The sequence below is a fragment of the Hyperolius riggenbachi genome, chromosome 10 (assembly GCF_040937935.1).
Source record: "Hyperolius riggenbachi isolate aHypRig1 chromosome 10, aHypRig1.pri, whole genome shotgun sequence".
Taxonomy (NCBI): Eukaryota; Metazoa; Chordata; class Amphibia; order Anura; family Hyperoliidae; genus Hyperolius; species Hyperolius riggenbachi.
The window spans coordinates 36,655,198-36,675,128 of NC_090655.1; the positions used below are offsets into that span (position 1 = coordinate 36,655,198).

The 19,931-nt window shown below is 44.0% G+C and overlaps 1 protein-coding gene across 7 annotated transcripts in view; it reads left to right on the forward strand.

Annotated features, from left to right (window-relative positions):
• Nucleotides 1–19,931, forward strand: part of CPEB3 (cytoplasmic polyadenylation element binding protein 3) — a 255,613-nt gene that overhangs the window by 25,700 nt on the left and 209,982 nt on the right. For 6 of the 7 annotated variants that reach the window (XM_068257805.1, XM_068257804.1, XM_068257811.1 and 3 more), the window contains one exon: nucleotides 9,105–9,269. The exons of the other annotated variant lie outside the window; for it this stretch is intronic. Coding sequence is in view for 1 of the 6 variants with exons in the window: in XM_068257810.1 (XP_068113911.1) it covers nucleotides 9,207–9,269 (63 nt within the window). In the remaining 5 variants the exon portion in view is untranslated. The remainder of the gene's footprint in view (nucleotides 1–9,104; nucleotides 9,270–19,931) is intronic. 7 annotated transcript variants of the gene reach the window in all.

The window sequence follows — 19,931 nt, forward strand, 5'->3', positions numbered from 1 at the left end:
CACAATATCAGCCCAACAGCTGTGTGATTTGATCCGCCTGTTGTATCGGGCAAACCGCCTGTTATCAGTCGCTCGTCTAGTCGTTTTTCACAAGTTCACACGCCCAACTATCGTCCAACAGACAAGTTTGGTTAATACCTGGGCAGAATATTTGCAGGTGTGGTTGAGCCTTTTTGCCTGGTACACACTATGCAATTTCCCGTCAGATTGACCGGTCGAATCGATCATTTCTGACAGGTCTGGTCTGATTTCCTATCATTTTTCTGATCGATTTTCCGAACACTTACCGTATATACAAATTCGATCAGAAAAATGATCAGAAATCAGATTGGACCTGTTGGAAATGATCCCGTCAATCTGACTGCAAATTGCATGGTGTGTACCAGGCATAACCATGATTATATAGTGAGCTAATAAAGCAGTTTTTGTTTCCGTTGTGTACATGATTCTATTTTATTTCTTTCATATACATTAGTAGCTATTATTTTACCTTCATTAAGGGTCAGGTAGAGTTGTTTTCATTCTTCTGTTACTTTACATTGTAGCTACTTTACATTGTATCTTTGTTGGCACACTCAAGGCCAGATTTATACTTTTGGTTCCCCGATGTCAGTGGGGTCCAAACTTTTTTTTTTTGTCAATCATTTTTATTAGGTTTTATAATGACAATAAACAGACATAAAGTATCTCAAACAAGTTACAAAACAGAGCATTCAGACAATTGAGACAGTCTATAACAATTCATGTCTTAGGATGCAAAAAGACAATATGCAAATTCAAACTAACAATCAGTAAATTGTAAAAAATAAACAGGTATTTTCCATATTTAAACCAAACAAGAAGTGCCATTTACATAGACATTAGGACAAATGTGAGTGACATGGGAAAAAATGCTAATGGAAGTGTGTCATAGGAAGGCATCTCCTACCCGTTTAATGAATCAATCATGGCCGGGTTGGGATATCCTCCAAATGAAACCTTCAAAGCGATTGAGGCCTGACTTCCAGCGAAGGCAGGCGTGAGCTATAGTTATTATACTTTTTATAGACAGGGAGGGTAAAACCTTATATATATTTTGATATAATTCAGATAAGGAAAATATGAGGGGTCCAAACTTTTTTAGGCCGAGGGCCATATTGCCATTCTTGAGAGTTCTAGGGGGCTAACTAGCGAAGTTAAACACAATTTTTGCTAGTTTCCATTACACTATGCCTGTGCCATTTTTGTCAAATAAAACATTTCCACAGGAAATAACCCATATACCGTGTGCAGTTAGCAAAGTAGCAGCTGCTAATCAGTGGCTGTTACTGCTGATGGCATAATGGCCAGGGCCGGATTTAGGCCAAGGCCGGCTAGGCCATGGCCTAGGGCACCACAGGAGCAAGGGCACCAAAGCAGCAGGCTAAACTGGTGCAGCATTTGCAAGCTTGCAAATGCAGCAATGCAGGGAGATCAGGCAAGCGCCAGACCGCGGTACTCTGCTGCTAGCCGCCTGTGCAGCAGCCACCTTGCCCTCTGTGCACGTTTGCATTGTGGTTGGCGGCTATGGACTTGGGCAGCTTTGAAGATGGAAAGGAAAAGGAAGCTTCTGCACTGGAGATGAGCGGAAAATGAAGAGCTGGCTACCTATACTGAAAGGGGGGTGGGAAAAGGAAAAGGAGGGGTTAAGGGAGTCATCTGGCTACCTATATTAGAGGCAACGGGGGGAGGGGGTCATCTGGCTACCTATACTTGGAGGGGGGTCAACAGGCTGTCTATACTAGAGGAAGGGGGAGGGGTCACCTGGCTACCTATACTGGGGGGAAGGGGGAGGGGTCATCTCATTACCTATACTGGAGGGGGGCGGCTGGTGACAGTGGCCTTGTACGGTAAAAAGTAGAAATCCGGCCCTTATAGTGGCTGCTGCTAATCAGTGGCTGTTACTGCTGCTGGCCCAGTGTCAGCTGCTAATCAGTGCCTGTTACTGCTGCTGGCCCAGTGGCAGCTGCTAATCAGTGGCTGTTACTGCTGCTGGCCCAGTGGCAGCTGCTAATCAGTGGCTGTTACTGCTGCTGGCCCAGTGGCAGCTGCTAATCAGTGGCTGTTACTGCTGCTGGCCCAGTGGCAGCTGCTAATCAGTGGCTGTTACTGCTTCTGGCACAGTGGCAGCTGCTAATCAGTGGCTGTTACTGCTGCTGGCCCAGTGGCAGCTGCTAATCAGTGGCTGTTACTGCTGCTGGCCCAGTGGCAGCTGCTAATCAGTGGCTGTTACTTCTACAGTGGTGGTTGATACAGGCAAGCAAAGGAAGAGGCAGAGTGACAACATAAGGTGGCCCCTGCATGGAATTAACAACTGTAGAGAGTTTTGGGGGCCACCAGCCAAGGCTTGGTGGGCCACATTTGCCCCCCAGGCTGGACTTTAGACATGCCTGCCCTATGTGAACTTTCTTGTGCCTCTCCTTCCATGTGCAGCAGTCCACCTCCTCCATTGCATGTGCAGCCCCGCTTCTCTATGTAACATCCACGTACAGCAGACCCTCTCTTTTATATACAGCTCCCCTCTTCAATGTGTAGCTCCCCATTTGCAGTTCCTCAATTCCATTTGCAGCCTCTTCTTCCATATGCTGTAACTCCTCTTCCATGTTGCAATGGTGCTGAACTGCTGTGTACGGCATAATCCAGGTTTCCCGAAAACGTAAACCCAGATTTAAACACCAATACTAATTAAGATGCTAGCATTTAAAAAAGGGCAAGCTGCAGGGCCGCACAACACAGCACACGAGTGATTTCCCCCCCCCTCCCCCTTTTCTCCCCACCAACAGAGCTCTCTGTTGGTGGGGTCTGATCGCCCTCCCAGTGTTTTTTGTTTGTTTTTTTATAAATATTCATGTGGTTGTTTTTTATTTTTTTAAATATTTTTTTATTTTATTTATTTAAAACCCTCCCTCCCCCAGCCGGCCAATCCTGGCGATCAGCTCTCATAGGCTTCACCCTATGAGAGCCAAACGGTCTCTTGTCCCCCATGGGGACAGCCATATCAGATGGCTGTCCCCAGTACAGCGCTGCTGCTGATCGCAGCGCTGTACATGTAAATAGAAGGCGATCACGCCGTCTAACAGTCTCCCGCTCGGAGACTAAAGGCGGGGTGGAGCTCCGCCCCCCGAGAAGGAGATGCACCCTGCGCACTATCTCCTTCAGTAGCCGGCTCCAGGACCTGACGCCAATTGGCATTAGGCGGTCCTGGGGCTGCCGCCGCGGCCACGCCCATTGCCGTGGAGCGGTCTTAGAGTAGTTAATATCTCAGTGTACTAGAAATGAAAACATAAAAGAAATAAAGTACCATATGGCAACTTCCATCATTCACTTTGCAGTGCTTGTTTTTGATCAGCCTCCTGGTAGGTTATTTATGATATTCATTTAATGTTTTGATTTCATTTTTGAGTCTCAGCTTTGCTTTTGTGCGTGTCAGTTTGGTTCTTTTGTAGTTACCGCACGGGTTAAAAGGCGTTCTTAGTCTAGAGCTTAGTAGTTGAACACCGCTAACGTCACAGAGTCAAGTGAACCAAGGTGGAAGACTTGTTAAGCAAACATTTGATGTAAGGCAGAACACTGAACTGAAAGATCTTATCTGTTTCGTGCTGTAAGCAGTCTGCCACGTGGCTGCTGTGGACTTCAGCCAAACACTGGTATGCATTCGCAGTGACATCATAGCTAAGCCTCTTTTCAAGTGACTTGCCGCAGTGCAGGTAACTACAGTTTAAATAGAAACCTGCACTGCCTTTTATTTAAAGAGATACTGAAGTAATAGATTTTGTTGCATAGGTGTGTTTGCACAGGTCAAAGGTTTTCCCCTCTAACCTCCATGTCAAAGTCACTGCAAAATCACTTGTGAAAAGCGATTCAAATGTGATTGACATCACTCCTATCTCTCGCATTTGAACGCTATTGCTACAGAAATGCTGCAGGACCTGTGATTGCGACATGGCCAAAACACAATCGCGGGTGTGAGTTCACCTGAATACACTTTTATCAGGGTAACGCTTTTTTGTGACTGCAGCCGTGAGATTAAAGAGGAACTGCAGTGATAATAACATAATGAATAAAATTGCTTATTGTTTACAATATTCATTTATGGATTATTAGCATGTGTCCATTGTTACAGAGGGAGATATGGCTTGCTTGGCAGTTGGAAAAAGCCATTGTTACCCACAATGCGACAAGGTTCACAGACAGCAAACTATCAGGACCATGGTCATGACATCACACTGTGGGAGGGGTTTCTCCACAGTATCAGCCATACAGATGTCCCCCTGATGATCATATTCAAGAAAAGGTGAAGATTTATTGTGGGAAAGAACGTATCAGCTACTGATTAGAATGAAGGTCAATCCTTAGTTTGTTACTTGGGAGGAAAGCTATGGCAAATTTGGACAAGATACTAAAAGATAGAGATGTCACCTTAAAGTGAACCTCTGGACTAAAAATATACTCAGCAGCACTGAAAAGGCTTGGTGTTTCTTTAACAGTTTCACAGCATCAGAACTTTGTTTTTCTTACCAAAGCATAATTTTTAGTTGCATTTTTATCTAAGCTCCACCCATCAAAGAAAAAAAGCCCGGGCTTTTTTTCCCTGATGCTGTGCAGAGCATGATGGGATTTCCTATGTTGTTATTCACGTTGCCTAGCAATTGGGAGAGTTGCTCAGGACACAGGACAGTTGGAACTGTGTCTCATGCTCCCTGTCACCTCCTTTCAACCAAAAAGATGGCTGCCATCATCAAATCAAACATTTGCCTGTTCTTTTAATACGGGGTGGGTAAGAGATTATATTACCTATCTATTTTAATTAACATAACTAATGTAACTTAATGACAGTATGTTTGTTTAGGCTGTAGTTCCTCTTTAAGCCCCATGAACACGCCCCAAGGACGTCTTTTAAAGTGAGCGAAAATTAAACGTTTTGGGAAAATTGAACAACAGTCTTCACGTTAGACGTGCGGACGTCTGAGCGAGAAAAAATATAAGAAATGGCAAACGACAGATAACAAGAAGTTGAATCGTTCTGGTTGTCGGATTGATTTTCGAAACAATGGGGAAAAGTCATTTGAAAAATGCAATGTGTACAGAAATCCAGTACGATTTTACTTTTAACTATCTCAAAAAAGACCTCTCCTTCACATTAAGCGAACTCAACCAACAGTCGCTCGTTTTATCATGCAGTGTGTATGTCTGTCGTGTGCACGTTAAGACGTATCTTGCCGCCATTTAAAGTCGTTTAAATTAGTCTTGTTGTTTTTACTGAGCGAGTTTGGTTGAGGGTGTGTATGGGGCATTAGATCAGGATAGAGCCATGGTCTTCCCAGTAGTAACATGGCTGAAAGTTGGATTATACATAAGGCCATGCATAGAAAAATAGATGCTTTTCAACTGTGGGTGCGGAGAAAGCTGCAGGGACTTCCCTGGACTGCCAGAAGATCTAACCAGACAATATTTAAAGAAATAAGGGTTGATTCTACTATTAAAAGGTATACACTTAGGACACCTAGGGCCCAATCCCATTCACTTTTTCTCTTAAGTGATACTTTTACATCAAATAAAATGCCTTTGAAGCCAGCAGCAAGCAAGGAATCACTCCAGAGGCGTATCTAGAGGGGTGCAGGCATAGCTCTTGCCATGGGCGCCACAGCACCATGGGCGCCATGTCTGCTCCTGTACTGTGCCACCATGCCTGCCCCTATGCTGCGCCGCATGCCTGCCCCTGTCCACACCCCATGCCTGCCCCTGGGCACACCCTATGCCTGCCCCTGGGCACACCCCATGCCTTCCCCCATTCCTTCCCATCATTTAGACCTAAGATTAGATTAAAGATGGGAAACATGGCTACTTAATTTATGTATGACGGGTGCACTTGGCTTAGTGTTAGAAGAGGATAGAGAGGAAGTGAGAAGAGACATTTCCCAAAAAAGTAACTTTAGCAATATCCCAAAGCATAGAACACAGGCAGCCATAACACATGTACACAAGAAAGGATGCTGTTTTTAGAGGGGAAGGAGGCTCTGACCAGGGAAGGAAGGGGCGCAATTTCAGTGTTTGCCATAGGCTCTATATTACCCAGATACGCCCCTGAAACACTCAGAATAATGTTGACAGCTCTTTTTACTTACATTTTGGTACGTTTTCAATTACAGTGCTAAAAAGTTTTTTTAAACAAAAGATGAAAAATTATCTACTAGGAGAAAACTTAAGAGAAAATGAAAATTGGATTAGGCCCATAATGAGAAGGCCAGATTCTTTGGAGAAATCATTGATGAAACATTGAGGGCAAAAATGAAGAGGATGGCAGAGTCTAAGATGGATAGACTGCATATGGGGAAGCTATGAACATTCCTGTGCAACAGCTGAAAGAAGCCGTGACTGGCAGATCTGGGATGCAGACGTACATTTGGTTACCAAGAGTCAGCTAAACGAATGAGGAGGAGGAGGCAAATGCTTTTCGGGATCACTGGCGATCCCAACGCATAGCTGAAATCACTCCAGTGGGCCCCAGGCCCGGAGCTGTCTCAAGCTTAGACTCCTAGCTTTGATCAGATCACAACATGCTTTATGAAATGCATACAGGCACATGGCTTTTCCCACATTGTATTGTACCAACAACAGCCAACACAAACCAGAACAAGAACATTGTGTTAATATCGGTAACAATGAAAACCCTTGAAAAGTGTAAACATCCACAAAACAGTGTTTCAAAGACTGACCCCTGTATTTGTTCGCAAAACATATTAAAAGTACATTGGATAAAGCCAAAAGAGCTCCAGCTAGGCGGTCCTGGGGCTGCCACCCTCCCGACGCCGATTGGCGTTAGGCGGTAGGGAGGGGATTAAAGCAGAGGATTACATCAATATCCCTCTGACTTCAGATTCCTTTTAAAGGAAGCATCAGGGAATTTAAAGAACATGAGGACTACTTACCTCGGGCTTCCTCCAGCCCCTGGAAGACTACGTGTCCCTCGCCAAAGCTCTGCTCCAAGCCAGTCTACTGGGGTCCAGTCTGTAGCAGCCGGCGACCTGGTGGAACCTGTGTCTACTTCGCATGTGTGAGCGCGTAGCTGCTCTTCCGTCGCCGAGAGCATTCTCCGCAAGCACAGTACTTCTATATGCTCCCGTCAATGGACGTATGAGTGGTGCAGCCATGCGTTTGCACATGCGCAGTAGCTGCCGACCTCGCCAGGTCGCCGGCTGCTACGGAGGGGAGCCCTGAAGACCGGCTTGGAGCGGAGCTTCAGCGAGAGACACATAGCCTTCCAGGGGCTGGAGGAAGCCCCAGGTAGGTAGATCTTATGTTTTTTTAAATTGCCTGATGCATCCTTTAACGCGGAATGAAACCCAGCATTCCTTCTTTGCTCTAAAAGATTATTTACAGCATATTATATACTACCACCATTTTTTTTCTTACTAGAACAGCATTCAACTAGTTAAACACAGGCTCCGTGCAGGGAAAGATGGACGCATCCGAACTGGAGATAACATTATCTTGTGTTTACTTAATTATATCAAGTGAGGAATGTAAACACTTCTCGGACTGTGCAGACACTCACACAGACATACACCCAGAAAGCATTTCTGGGGACATTACAAGATTAATAAATTGTACTTTGGTAATTTGTAATTTCTAAATAAATAATAATAATACTTATGCACTAAAGCAAATATGATAACCATATGGCATATAAAAAGTAGGAAAACATGTTTTTATTGAATATTATGTCGGAGTTTTATACCGCTTTAAGGTAAAGAGGGAGTGGGCAAATCAATGGAAGCTATCAGAACTGTGTATGTATTGTGAATGAGAAGGTTATTAGAAATTAATGACACAGCAGAAAGCGCCAAAGAAAATTGCTTTTGTAATAAACTATCTACTGTGAGAACAAAACCTTACATCCCTGTACTGGCCAATATCACAACATAGCTGTCAAGATGATCAATGTCACTTTCTTGTATTGCAGTGACTGGAACACTCACACAGCAAGAGCTGAGAGAGTGCACAGTACTTCTTAGGAGGTTTTGCTGTTCATGCGAATCAATCCCTGCGATTGGACCAAATGTTATTAAAGTGTACCTGGGACGGTATTAAAGGATGTATTTATACTTACCCGGAGCTTCCTCCAGCTCCATGAGGTGCAGGGGCTGCCTCCCCGTCTATTCCTTTCACTTGATATCACCCCTGGTAATCTGGCCAGTTGTGGGCTTCTGTGCATCCCTGGCCATGTGCAACACCCCCACCGCGCTCCCATGCCCTGGAGGGTTCGGCGCCTAAGGAGAACTAATGCGCAGGACACTCCCGATGGGCGTGCTCGTGGCCAAGCCACACATGCGCAGAAGAGAGTGGCCAGCCAGATTACGGGGGCACATCAAGGGAAGAACGGCTGGAGAGGACGACACCTCATAGGGCTGGAGGAAGCCCATGGGCAGGAAGGAGGAAGCCCCAGGTAAGTATGAATACACTCTTTAATCCCGTCTCAGGTTTCCTTTAAAGAGGAGCTGCCAGCCATAATATCTCAGAAAAAAAACACATATATAAATTTTATATATGTATATATACATAATATATAACATATATAAGTGAATACATAATTTGATTTTAGTTATTTCTCTACAGTTAAAAAAGCTAAAATCCTTCTCAGCATTTCCCATTTTAACTGTGGCTATGTTGAAGCCAATCCTGATGTCATTTCTTCCCTTACTCTCCTCTGCTTGATTGTGTATGCACTGCTCCCAGTCCACCATAGAAAGTGCATTGTCTCAGCATGAGAAATATTGGCCAATCAGAGAGGAACAGAGGTGTGGGAGGGGAAAACAGGAGGGAAAGAGGCTTCAGCCAATCAGGCTGCATTAGTTAGGTCTGAGGGGAAGTAGAGAAGCAAAAAAGGACAACCCAGCATGCCCTGCAACTTCCTTTTTGTGTACCAAATTTTCTGTGTACCAAATAAGAGTTAGGTGAACTGGGGAATGATCATTTATCAACAAGAAAAGTAATAGATTTTAACTTTTGGATTGCCTGGTTATCATCCTTATTACTTGTTTAACAGATAAAAATAAAGAATTGATTTTTTATTTTATGCCCGACAGTTACACTTTAATCATTCTGACAGCAAGTCAGCAACGTTGTGATATGGCCCAGTAATGGAATGCGTGCACTCACATTCATCTGACCGTCTGGGACGCTAATGGATGGATTGGGCTGCTCCCCTTGATAACCGCAAGTACCAGAAACATTGCGGGCGCAAGCGGCAGGTAAGATCATGACACAATGTTTTTGCATCTTAGCAAAATTCCATTTGAGTTTGCAGCTTCTGTGCTCAGTTTACCTACTGTATATAAAACCTGAGTGATGTGCGCACCTAACAAGCAAAAAGTACTAAAAACAAAGTGAGAAAAGTAATACTAAAGTTAAGAGGAACTATAACTAAGGATACCCCCATTCCCATGAGAAATCTTTACCTTTTTTCAAAAAGATTATCAGGGGGGTCTGTATGGCTGACATTGTGGTGAAACCCCTGACAGTTTCCTTTCTGCGAGCCTTGTTGCATTGTGGAAAATGCAACTGCCAAGCAACCAGTTTTTCTCTCAGTGCATATGTGTATCAAAACAAAGCCTATGGCATTGTTAGGGTTTGTGATTATTTATAATAGCAGTTGGTGCTGTCTGTTTTTTTTCTTCTTGTCTGCCAGTAGTAAAAATGACTACATGCAGGCTGATTGTGGATCAAACAATATGAGCAAATTACATGGCGAATATCCATCACTTGTTGATCTCTCGTCTATTTTTTAACGTCTTCCTGTGCAATGTATTGATTTATTTTTTCCCTTTCTTTGCTAAAGTTCCTCTTTAAGTAGTTATTCAGGACGAAAATAAAGAGATAAACAGAAATAATTCAATAGAAAACTCAGATGAAAAGTTTATTGAATCAGAGCCATAACGCAGATTTAACATCAGTGTCAAGTTTAGTGACAACTACATTCCGACGTTTTTTTCTTTCTCGGGCTTCGCTAGTGTCATAGTGCAGGGGCATTTTCTAGTGGAGCTGATTGGTGGCTGGGTTTTTACCACTGTAGCTATCCATTACTATGGAGCAAAAAGAACAATGTATAAACCTAGCAAACGTGTCCATGGGATGAGAAAGTTTGGGCAACCTTGTTAATCGTCATGATTTTCCTGTAAAAATCGTTGGTTGTCACGATAAAAAATGCCAGTTAAATATATCATATAGGAGAGACACACAGTGATATTTGAGAAGTGAAATGAAGTTTATTGGATTTACAGAAAGGGTGCAATAATTGTTTAAAGAAAATTAGGCAGGTGCAAAAATGTGGGCACTGTTGTCATTTTATTAATTCCAAAACCTTTAGAACAAATTATTGGAACTCAAATAGGCTTGGTAAGCTCAGTGACCCCTGACCTACATACACAGGTGAATCCAATTATGAGAAAGAGTATTTAAGGGGGTCAATTGTACGTTTCCCTCCTCTTTTTTAATTTTCTCTGAAGAGTAGCAACACGGGGGTCTCAAAACAACTCTCAAATTACCTGAAGACAAAGATTATTCACCATCAAGGTTTAGGGGAAGGATACAGAAAGCTGTCTCAGAGATTTCAGCCGTCTGTTTCCACAGTTAGGAACATATTGAGGAAATGGAAGACCAAAGGCTCAGGTCAAGTTAAAGCTCGAAGTAGCAAACCAAGTAAAATTTCGGATAAACAGAAGCGACAAATGGTGAGAGCAGTCAGAGTCAACCCACAGATTAGCACCAAAGACCTACAACATCATCTTGCTGCAGATGGAGTCACTGTGCATCGTTCAACCATTCAGTGCACTTTACACAAGGAGATGATGTATGTAGAGGAAGCCTTTTCTCCGCCCACAGCACAAACAGAGCCACTTGAGGTATGCTAAAGTACATTTGGACAAGCCAGCTTAATTTTGGAATAAGGTGCTGTGCACTGATGAATCTAAAATTGAGTTATTTGGGCATAAAAAGGGGCTTTATGCATGGAGGAAAAACAACACAGCATTCCAAGAAAAACACCTACAGTAAAATGTGGTGGTTCCATCTTGCTGTGGGGCTGTGTGGCCAGTGCAGGGACGGGGAATCTTGTCAACGTTGAGGGACGCATAGATTACACATAGTATCAGCAGATTCTGGAGACCAATGTCCAGGAATCCGTGACAAAGCTGAAGCTGCGCCAGGCCTGGATCTTTCAACAAGACAATGACCCTAAACACTGCTCAAAATCCACTAAGGCATTCATGGAGAGGAAGAAGTACAATGTTCTGGAATGGCCATTTCAGTCCCCAGACCTGAATATAATTTAAAATCTGTGGTGTGAGCTAAAGAGAGCTGTCCATGCTCGGTAACCATCAAACCTGAATGAACTAGAGATGTTTTCTAAAGAGGAATGGTTCAAAATACCTTCACCCATAATACAGACTCTCATTGGAACCTACAGGAAGCGTTAAGAAGCTGTAATTTCTACAAAAGGAGGATGTACTAAATATTGATTTCTTTTTTTTGTAGTGCCCAAATTTATGCACCTGCCTAATTTTGTTTAAACAATTATTGCACGCTTTCTGTAAATCCAATAAACTTCATTTTCATTTCACTTCTTAAATATCACTGTGTGTGTTTCCTATATGATATATTTAACTGACATTTTTTATTGTAACAACCAACGGTTTATAAAAGAAAATCATGAAAATTAACAAGGTTGCCCAAACTCTCGCATCCCACTCCCCCCCCAAAAAAAATTTATAACAGCCCAATACGCGTATTCCTCCTCCCCCCAAACCCCCCCCCCCCCCCCCTCAAAAAAATCCCACAACCAAACTTTATTTTGTCACCAGCTGACCCATTGTGCTGACAAAAAAAACAGTTAAAAAGTGTCATGTAAAAGTAACAGAAAATATCTTATAGTCCAAATAAAGCACACTCATTTCTGAAAGATACATGCAAAAACTCTCTTAATCTTGTTTTCTGTAGCTTTCAGCAATGATCCTGGAGGTCACAGAGGCATCAGGGACATGGTGACATAGTAGATAGCACTTGGCTTGCAGAGTTCCAGGTCACATCTCAGCCCGGGCACTATCTGCATGTAGTTTCTGTGTTCTCTCCATGTTTGTGTAGGTTTCTTATGGTTATGGGCACAGCGGTTTCCTGCCACATCCAAAAACATTTGGTTAAGTTGACTGGTCTCCCTCTTCTTAGACTATGATTTGGACATGTAATCCTTATAATAACAATCCTAACATTTGTATAGCGCTTTGTAAGAGCTGCAGCCACTAAGGTAAGGGTGCGCTGAAGTGTTAGGAAGGGCCACCCTGAAGTGTTAGGAAGTCTTGCCCAAGGACTTCTTACTAAATAGGTACTGACCCTAGCTAGAATTCAAACCCTGGTCTCCTAGTCATAGGCAGAGCCCTTAACCAGTACACTTTCCAGCCACGCCATGAGACTATGACTATGGTCGGGATGCATTGGTGAGCTCCCCTGAGGGACAATTAGTGACTTTACAGACTCTGTACAGTGCTATGGAAGATGACAACATTGTTGTCTAAATGCATTGTAATAATGTAGCTCCACCGATGAGTTTGGATGGGGGGTGGATGCTTACTAGACTGGCCACATGTTTTGTTTACTGACCTGAAAATGCAACATGTTGTGGTTTCCCTGTCTCCCTTAAAGAATACCTTTATGCAAAATGAAATTAAAAATGGGGGGAGCAGGCATGTTTAGTGGGCTCTCCTCATGCCCACTGCTCCCCCCGTTCTCCTCCGTCCCCCTCCGGTACTGCTTGGGTGTTCTGTAGCAGTTTATCTGTCAGATCTATCCCAACCTCTTGAGACTTGTCCTGTGGCCTCACAAGAAAAGCATGCACAGCAGGGATGGGATCCAGGCACCACTGGATATTATTATTTAGTATTTATATAGCGCCAATATAATTCACAGCCCTGTACAGAGTACTGTATATTGTGTTGTCACCTACAGTGCTGCCCATAATTATTTACACCCCTGGCAAATTTTGACTTAAAGTTACTTTTATTAAACCAGCAAGTAATTTTTTTGACCGGAAATTACATAGGTGTCTCCCAAAAGATAGAGGCATTGTGGGGAAAAAAAAACATTTCTCAGCTTTTATTGAAATTTGAGCAAAAAGTGTCCAGTCCAAAATTATTCATACCAGGGGCGTAGCAATAGGCCCTGCAGCGCCTGCGCCCGCTCGGGGCCGTTTTTTGGGGGCTGGAGGGGTGGCAGCATGAGGGGAAAGCCTTGCCCACAGTCGGCGGGGAGAGGGGAAGTTCCCCCCTCTCACTCACCTCGGGGCTCTCCCCTCTGCGCTCCCCTCCAGCTAGTTAGTGTGTGGGCAAAGGCCAGTGGGCAGCGAGCGGCGGGCAGATACATACCTTCTTCCTTGCGTTCCATCGGAGACTTCTCGCTCTAGCGGCTGACGTCACTTCCGCTTCCGGAAGTGACGTCAGCCGCTAGAGCGAGAAGGCGGCGATGGAACGCAAGGAAGAAGGTATGTATCTGCCCGCCGCTCGCTGCCCACTGGCCTTTGCCCACACACTAACTAGCTGGAGGGGAGCGCAGAGGGGAGAGCCCCGAGGTGAGTGAGAGGGGGGAACTTCCCCTCTCCCCGCCGACTGTGGGCAAGGCTTTCCCCTCATGCTGCCACCCCTCCAGCACCCAAAAACCGGCCACGAGCGGGCCCCAGGGGGGGAGGGGGCCCGCTCTGAAAATCTGCAGGGGGGGCCCGGTGGGGCCTAGTTACGCCCCTGATTCATACCCTCACAAACTGTCACAGTTTGTTGGAAAGTCCAAAGTTCTATACCATTCCAAATAGTCCAAGCTGTTCTAAAGCATCCTAATTACCCTTATTAATTGGGAACAGCTGTTTTAATCAACTCAACAGGTAACAGGTAACGGCTCTCTACAGTTGGTTTTTGGACAGTCATGGCTAAGACAAAGGAGCTCAGTGAGGACTTGTAGTGCGCATTGTGGCTGCTCACAAGTCAGGGAAGGGCTACAAGGCCATTTCTAAATGGCTACAGTGCAAAGTATTATTAAAAAATACAATATGTTCTGCACTGTGGAAAATCTCAGAGGACATGGTCGGAAGCCAAAAGTGACACCTGTGATGGCCAGGAGGATAGTGAGAGAGGTGAAAAAGAATCCAAGGATCCACCACCAAGGCCATCCTGATGAATCTGGGCTCTGCTGGTGGCAATGTCTCAAGGCAGACAATCCAACAGACACTGCACACTGCTGGGTTCCACAGATGCAGACCAAGGAGGACTCCTTTTCCAGATACGGCACACAAAAGATAGCTTGACCCTTGCAAATGCTTATCTGGACAAAGGAGACTTCTGGTCTTCTGTATTATGATCAGATGAAAAAAAAATTAATTGTTTGGTTTTCTTCATTTAGTGTAATAAAGGAGAAGCCTTCAACCCAAAGAGCACCATCCCCACTGTCAAAAATGGTGATAGGAACCTAATGCTTTGGGGTTGTTTATTCAGCCAATGGACCAGGGAACCTAATCACAGTAAATGGCACCATGAAAAAAAGAGTAATACACGAGGATTCTCAATGACAACATCAGGCAGTCCGCAGAGAAACTTGGCCTTGGGCACCAGTGGACATTTCAGCAGAACCCAAAACACACAGCAAAAGTGGTGAAGAAAGTGGTTAGCAGACAACAACATCAACGCTTTGGAGTGGCCCAGCCAGAGTCCTGACTTGAATCCAATTGATAATCTGTGGAGGGAGCTAAAGATCAGGGTGATGGCAAGAAGACCCCTCAACTTAACAGATTTGAAGCTCATTGCTAAAGATGAGTGGCCAAAAATACCTGTGGAGACATGCAAAAAGCTGGTCTGCAATTATAGGAAGCGTTTGATTGCTGTAATAGCCAATAAAGGCTTTTCTATTAATTATTGAGAAGGATATGAATAATTTTGGACTACACACTTTTTGCTCAGATGTAAATAAAAGCTGAGAATTCCCCCCCCCCCCCCCCCCCCCCGGAATAATGCCTCTTGTACATTGTTTTATTATCTTTTGGGAGACTTCTTTGTCATTTCCCGTCAAAAAATGACTTGCTGATTGGATAAAAGTGACTTTAAGTCAAAATTTGCCAGGGGTATGAATAATTATGGGCAGCACTGTAACTGTCCCTCAGAGGAGCTCACAATCTAATCCCTACCATAGTCATATGTCTATGTATGTATCGTGTAGTGCATGTATCATAGTCTAGGGCCAATTTACGGGGAAGCCAATTAACTTATCTGTATGTTTTTTGGAGTTGGGAGGAAACTGGTGTGCCCGGAGGAAACCCACACAGACACAGGTAGAACATACAAACTCCATGCAGTTAGTGCCCTGGCTGGGTGCTAAACACTATGCCACTGTGCTGCCCTTTTTATTTTTTTCCTTTTTCTCACAACCCGCTCTGGAAGGTAGTATACTAGAGGGCATTACAAGGATGCTTTGAGAAATAAACCTTTTTTTTTTACTCATCTCTGCAAACAGTCCCTGTTCTCCATCCATACAGATTTATACACTGTTCTTGTGGATGTAACAAGAGCTATTTAAACAGAGCATTATAACAAATGAGTGTAGATACACTTTCAGTTTTTAGGAACACTACTGCAATATATCATAGATTATATCTGCAACGTTGAGATACCTTTTTTTTATATCTACAGAGTTATTTTATTGAGCCATTTAATGTTGCTCAGATGACAGTTCCAATTACCCCTCCCTTCCTGAGGCTGTAATGGATTCTTCCAGCACTGCTAATGGTATTGAACGACACAGTATTTGTATAATCTAACAGTCTGATATATGCTCATGGCTAGTTAGAATTCCATTCCGTGACACACAAGACAAAAATGTTCTATTTACACATGAAGCGTCACTGCCATTGTGAATAAAATGGATTCTTTGCCATTTTAGCCAGTAATAATAATGACATTGGCATTTTCTTAATGGCCATGAAAAGCAGAAATTATCTTGAAAGTGTGCGCATAGAAAGTTTTCTCCATTAGCTCAGTAACTGTTGACAGTTGTAATATTCTGCTGAAAATAATCAGTACAAATCTATTATAGTTCCAGGCTGTACTACTTAAAGAGACACTAAAGCGGAAAAAAAATTATGATATCATGAATTCGTTGTGTAGTAGGGGTAATTAGTAGAACATTAGTAGCAAAAAAATATTCTTGTATTTTTATTTTCAATTATAAGCTTTTTTTTTTTTTTTTATAACATTGCACCATTCTCTAATATTTGCAGTTTAACATTACTCAGCATTCTAAATGGTTTTACAGAACAGGCAGTGAACTTTTGACCTGTCCTGAACTGTTCTCTGCAAAAGAAAAACACAATACAAATGAGATAACCTAATCAGAAGTCAGAGCTCTCTGCGACTTTCAAAGTGGTAGAGCTCAATGGCTATTTGCATAGAAGAAACTGGAGTTTCTTAACTCTTCCTGTACTGGAAACAAATATGTCTTTGTTCATAATGCTTTATTCCTTAGCTGTACTACACAACCAATTCATTATATCATAATTTTTTTTCCGCTTCAGTGTCTCCTTAAGCCTTGTTAAAAAAAAAAAAAAATCAGTTTTACTCACCTGGGGCTTCTACCAGCCCCTGAAGCCGTCCCGTGTCCTCGCAGTCACTCGTGGATCCTCCTGTCCCCCCATCGCCAGCTAGTTTTGTTTCGGCGACAGGCCTGGCCACACGTAGTCTACTTCGCGTTCCCTTCCGTAATAGCGTCCTGCGCAGGATGCTATTGCAGGAGGGAACGTGAAGGAGACGCGTGGCCAGGCCTGCGCAGGCGCAGTGAGCCTATCGGCGGTGGGGGACAGGAGAATCCGCGAGGGCAAGGGACGGCTGCAGGGGGCTGGTAGAAGCCCCAGGTGAGTAGAACTGATTTTTTTTTTTTACAAGGCTTAAAGAGTAACTGTCAGGCTGCAGAAGCTAATTTAAACCTCTATTCTCCTGTGTTAAACAGTTTAGAAGGAAGCTCAAAAGCCATTAGTGAAGATAAACATTTCAGTTACCTTTGATGTGTGCTTATCAGCAAGTCTGTTATAGACCCATAAAGACGCAAGCCGCAGCTAAACTGCAAAGCATTCTGGGGCCCTCCCCTCGGCTGCTAATGAGACGTTACAGCAGCTTGTGTAATCAGTCTAGCTGTGTAGCACTGATAAATCTCGGGGCAGAGTACTCTGCAGGAGTCAGCTATTGTTCCTAGCCACATGGCTCATTAATATTCACTGCACACCGTGTTGTTCAAGAACGAGCTTATCTGTGATCAGGAATCAGGCAGGACATGACGACACATTTGGCTTCACAAACATGGAGCCTGCCATGAGCTGTCAGGAGCATCTATCTCTGCATATACTATATACAAATTCTGTGAAGTACAAACGTGGACAGTGAAATGCATATGTAATGTAAGTACAGCCAATCTTTAGCTACTGATATATGTGTTTATTTTCTCTGAGACCTTATACCTAACAGCTCCTCTTTAAGTAACCTTTTAAGTGCTTGATAACCTATACGAGTCCTGGTTTACTTCCTGCATGACATCATAACTCATGTGCACACACCATAGCAAGATCATCCACAAGGCAATCTAGGCAGCTGCCTGGGATCTAGTGAGTGTCAAGGGGCCCACCTGCCATATTCTCTGACCCCCTCCATCTCAGCTTACCAAAAGGATCATAAGGTGGGAGCCAAAGCTACTACATTGCCAAGAGTCCACTTTATCTTAAAGGGAACCTAAACTGAGAGGGATATGGATGTTTCCTTTTAAACAATACCAGTTGCCTGGCTTCCTGTTGATCTCTTTGGTTGTAGTAGTGGCTGAATCACACACCTGAAACAAGCATGCAGCTAATCCAGTCTGACTTCAGTCAGAGCGCCTGATCTGCATGCTTGTTCAGGGGCTGTGGCTAAAAATATTAGAGACACAGGATCAGCAGGAGAGTCAGGCAACTGGTATTATTTTAAAAGGAAAAATCCATATCCTTCTCAGTTTAGGTTCCCTTTAAAGAGGAATTTTAACCAAGGATTAAAATTCATCCCAATCAGTAGCTGATAACCCCTTTTCCACAAGAAATCTTTACATTTTCTCTAATAGATCATCAGGGGGGGTCTGTGTGGCTGATGTTGTGGTGAAACCCCTCCCACAGTGTGATGTCATGACCATGGTCCTGACAGTTTGTTGTGAATCTCATTGCATTGTGGGAAATAATGGCTTTTTCCAACTCCCAACCAAGCGCTATCTCCCTCTGTGCATAGAACTCTCAGTAAACGAACATTCCGTACAGATCACCTGTGATACATTTCAGAATGTAAATCAGGGAAAGGAAAGGTTTTACAATGAGCAAACACTGACTAAATAATCTGTAAATGAATATTATAAAAATAAAAAAAATAAGCAATTTTATTCATAATGTTATTTTTACTACAGTTCATCTTTGGGTCCACACAGGACATGCAGGAATATATAGCGGTCCCAAAGGGGGACCTAAAAAGAAAGGAGTAAAAAGGACAGGACAGTTGGGGTTAGTTCATGCTAGTTAGACCATTTTCCAGAGCAGACAGCAGCAGACCAGACAGAACATACCTATGCTCCCCTATGGGATTGTTTACACGTGTAGGTTTTCACTGTGTCTGTGTCTGTCTTTTGTTTTACAATAAACAAACCTAACCTGTATGAAAGCGCAAGGGCGAAATCGCAGTACAGAGCGGCCGTCTTCGGGAGCACTTGGGCTCCCAAAGGGAGAAAGTGAGCAGTCTCTGACCCATCGGTGGGAGACTGCTACCGGGGGATGCAGCACTGGAACATGGGCACCGTAGGAGGAACGGGAAGGCTCTATAGGATCCAGAGTCTTCCCTCTCCTTAGGTGAGTATCTGTTTTTTTTGTTTTTTTATTTAGACTTCAGACTCTCTATAAGTGTACTGTTGTCAGCCGCTGATCTAAAAGAGCCCTTAAAGCAAACCTGAACTGAAAATTAAAAGTCAAAATAAACGTACACATGTCATACTTACCTGCTGTGTAGTCTGCTCATCATTCTCTTTCTCCTCTACTGTGTCCTGTTTGTCCACTGTCATCAGTGAAATCCTCCATCCTCCATTTTTAAAATGGCCATTACCCAGGGCTGGATTTAAGCCACGGCCACCTAGGCCATGGCTTTGGGCACCACAGGAGCAAGGGCACCAAAGCAGCAGGCTAAACTGGTGCAGCATTTGTAAGCTGGAATGCAGGGAGATCAGGCAAGCACCTTACTGTACTCTGCTTGCCAGCCGCTGGCCTGTGCAGTAGCCTCCTTGCTCTCTGTATATGTTTGCATTGTGGCAGGTGGCTATGGACTTGGATAGCATTGACCAGTGGAGAAATGAGTGACACTAATGGCTGCTGCAGTGTGAAGGCGAGCTGGCTACCTACACTGAAAAGGGGGGTGGAATTAAGGAAGTCATCTGGCTACCTATACTGGAGGGAAAGGGGTCATTTGGCTACCTATACTGGGGGGTGGGGGTGTCATCAGGTTACCTATACCAGAGGGAAGGGGGGAGGGGTAATCTCTCTACCTATACTGAAGGGGGGCGGCTGGTGACAGATAAAAAGTACAAATCCCGCCCTGCCATTACCCCCATAACAGCTTCCTTGTCAGAACACTGTTAACCAGCCGGGCGGTATGGACGAGCTCAGCTCGTCCATTACCGCCAGAGGGTGCCGCTCAGGCCCTGCTGTGCCGATTTTCTTGAAATAAAAAGCAGCACACGCAGTCGGCACTTTGCCAGCCGCGTGTGCTACCTGATCGCCGCCGCGTGCAGCGGCGAAAGAGGGTCCCCCCAGCCGCCCGAGCCCAGCGTAGCCGGAACAA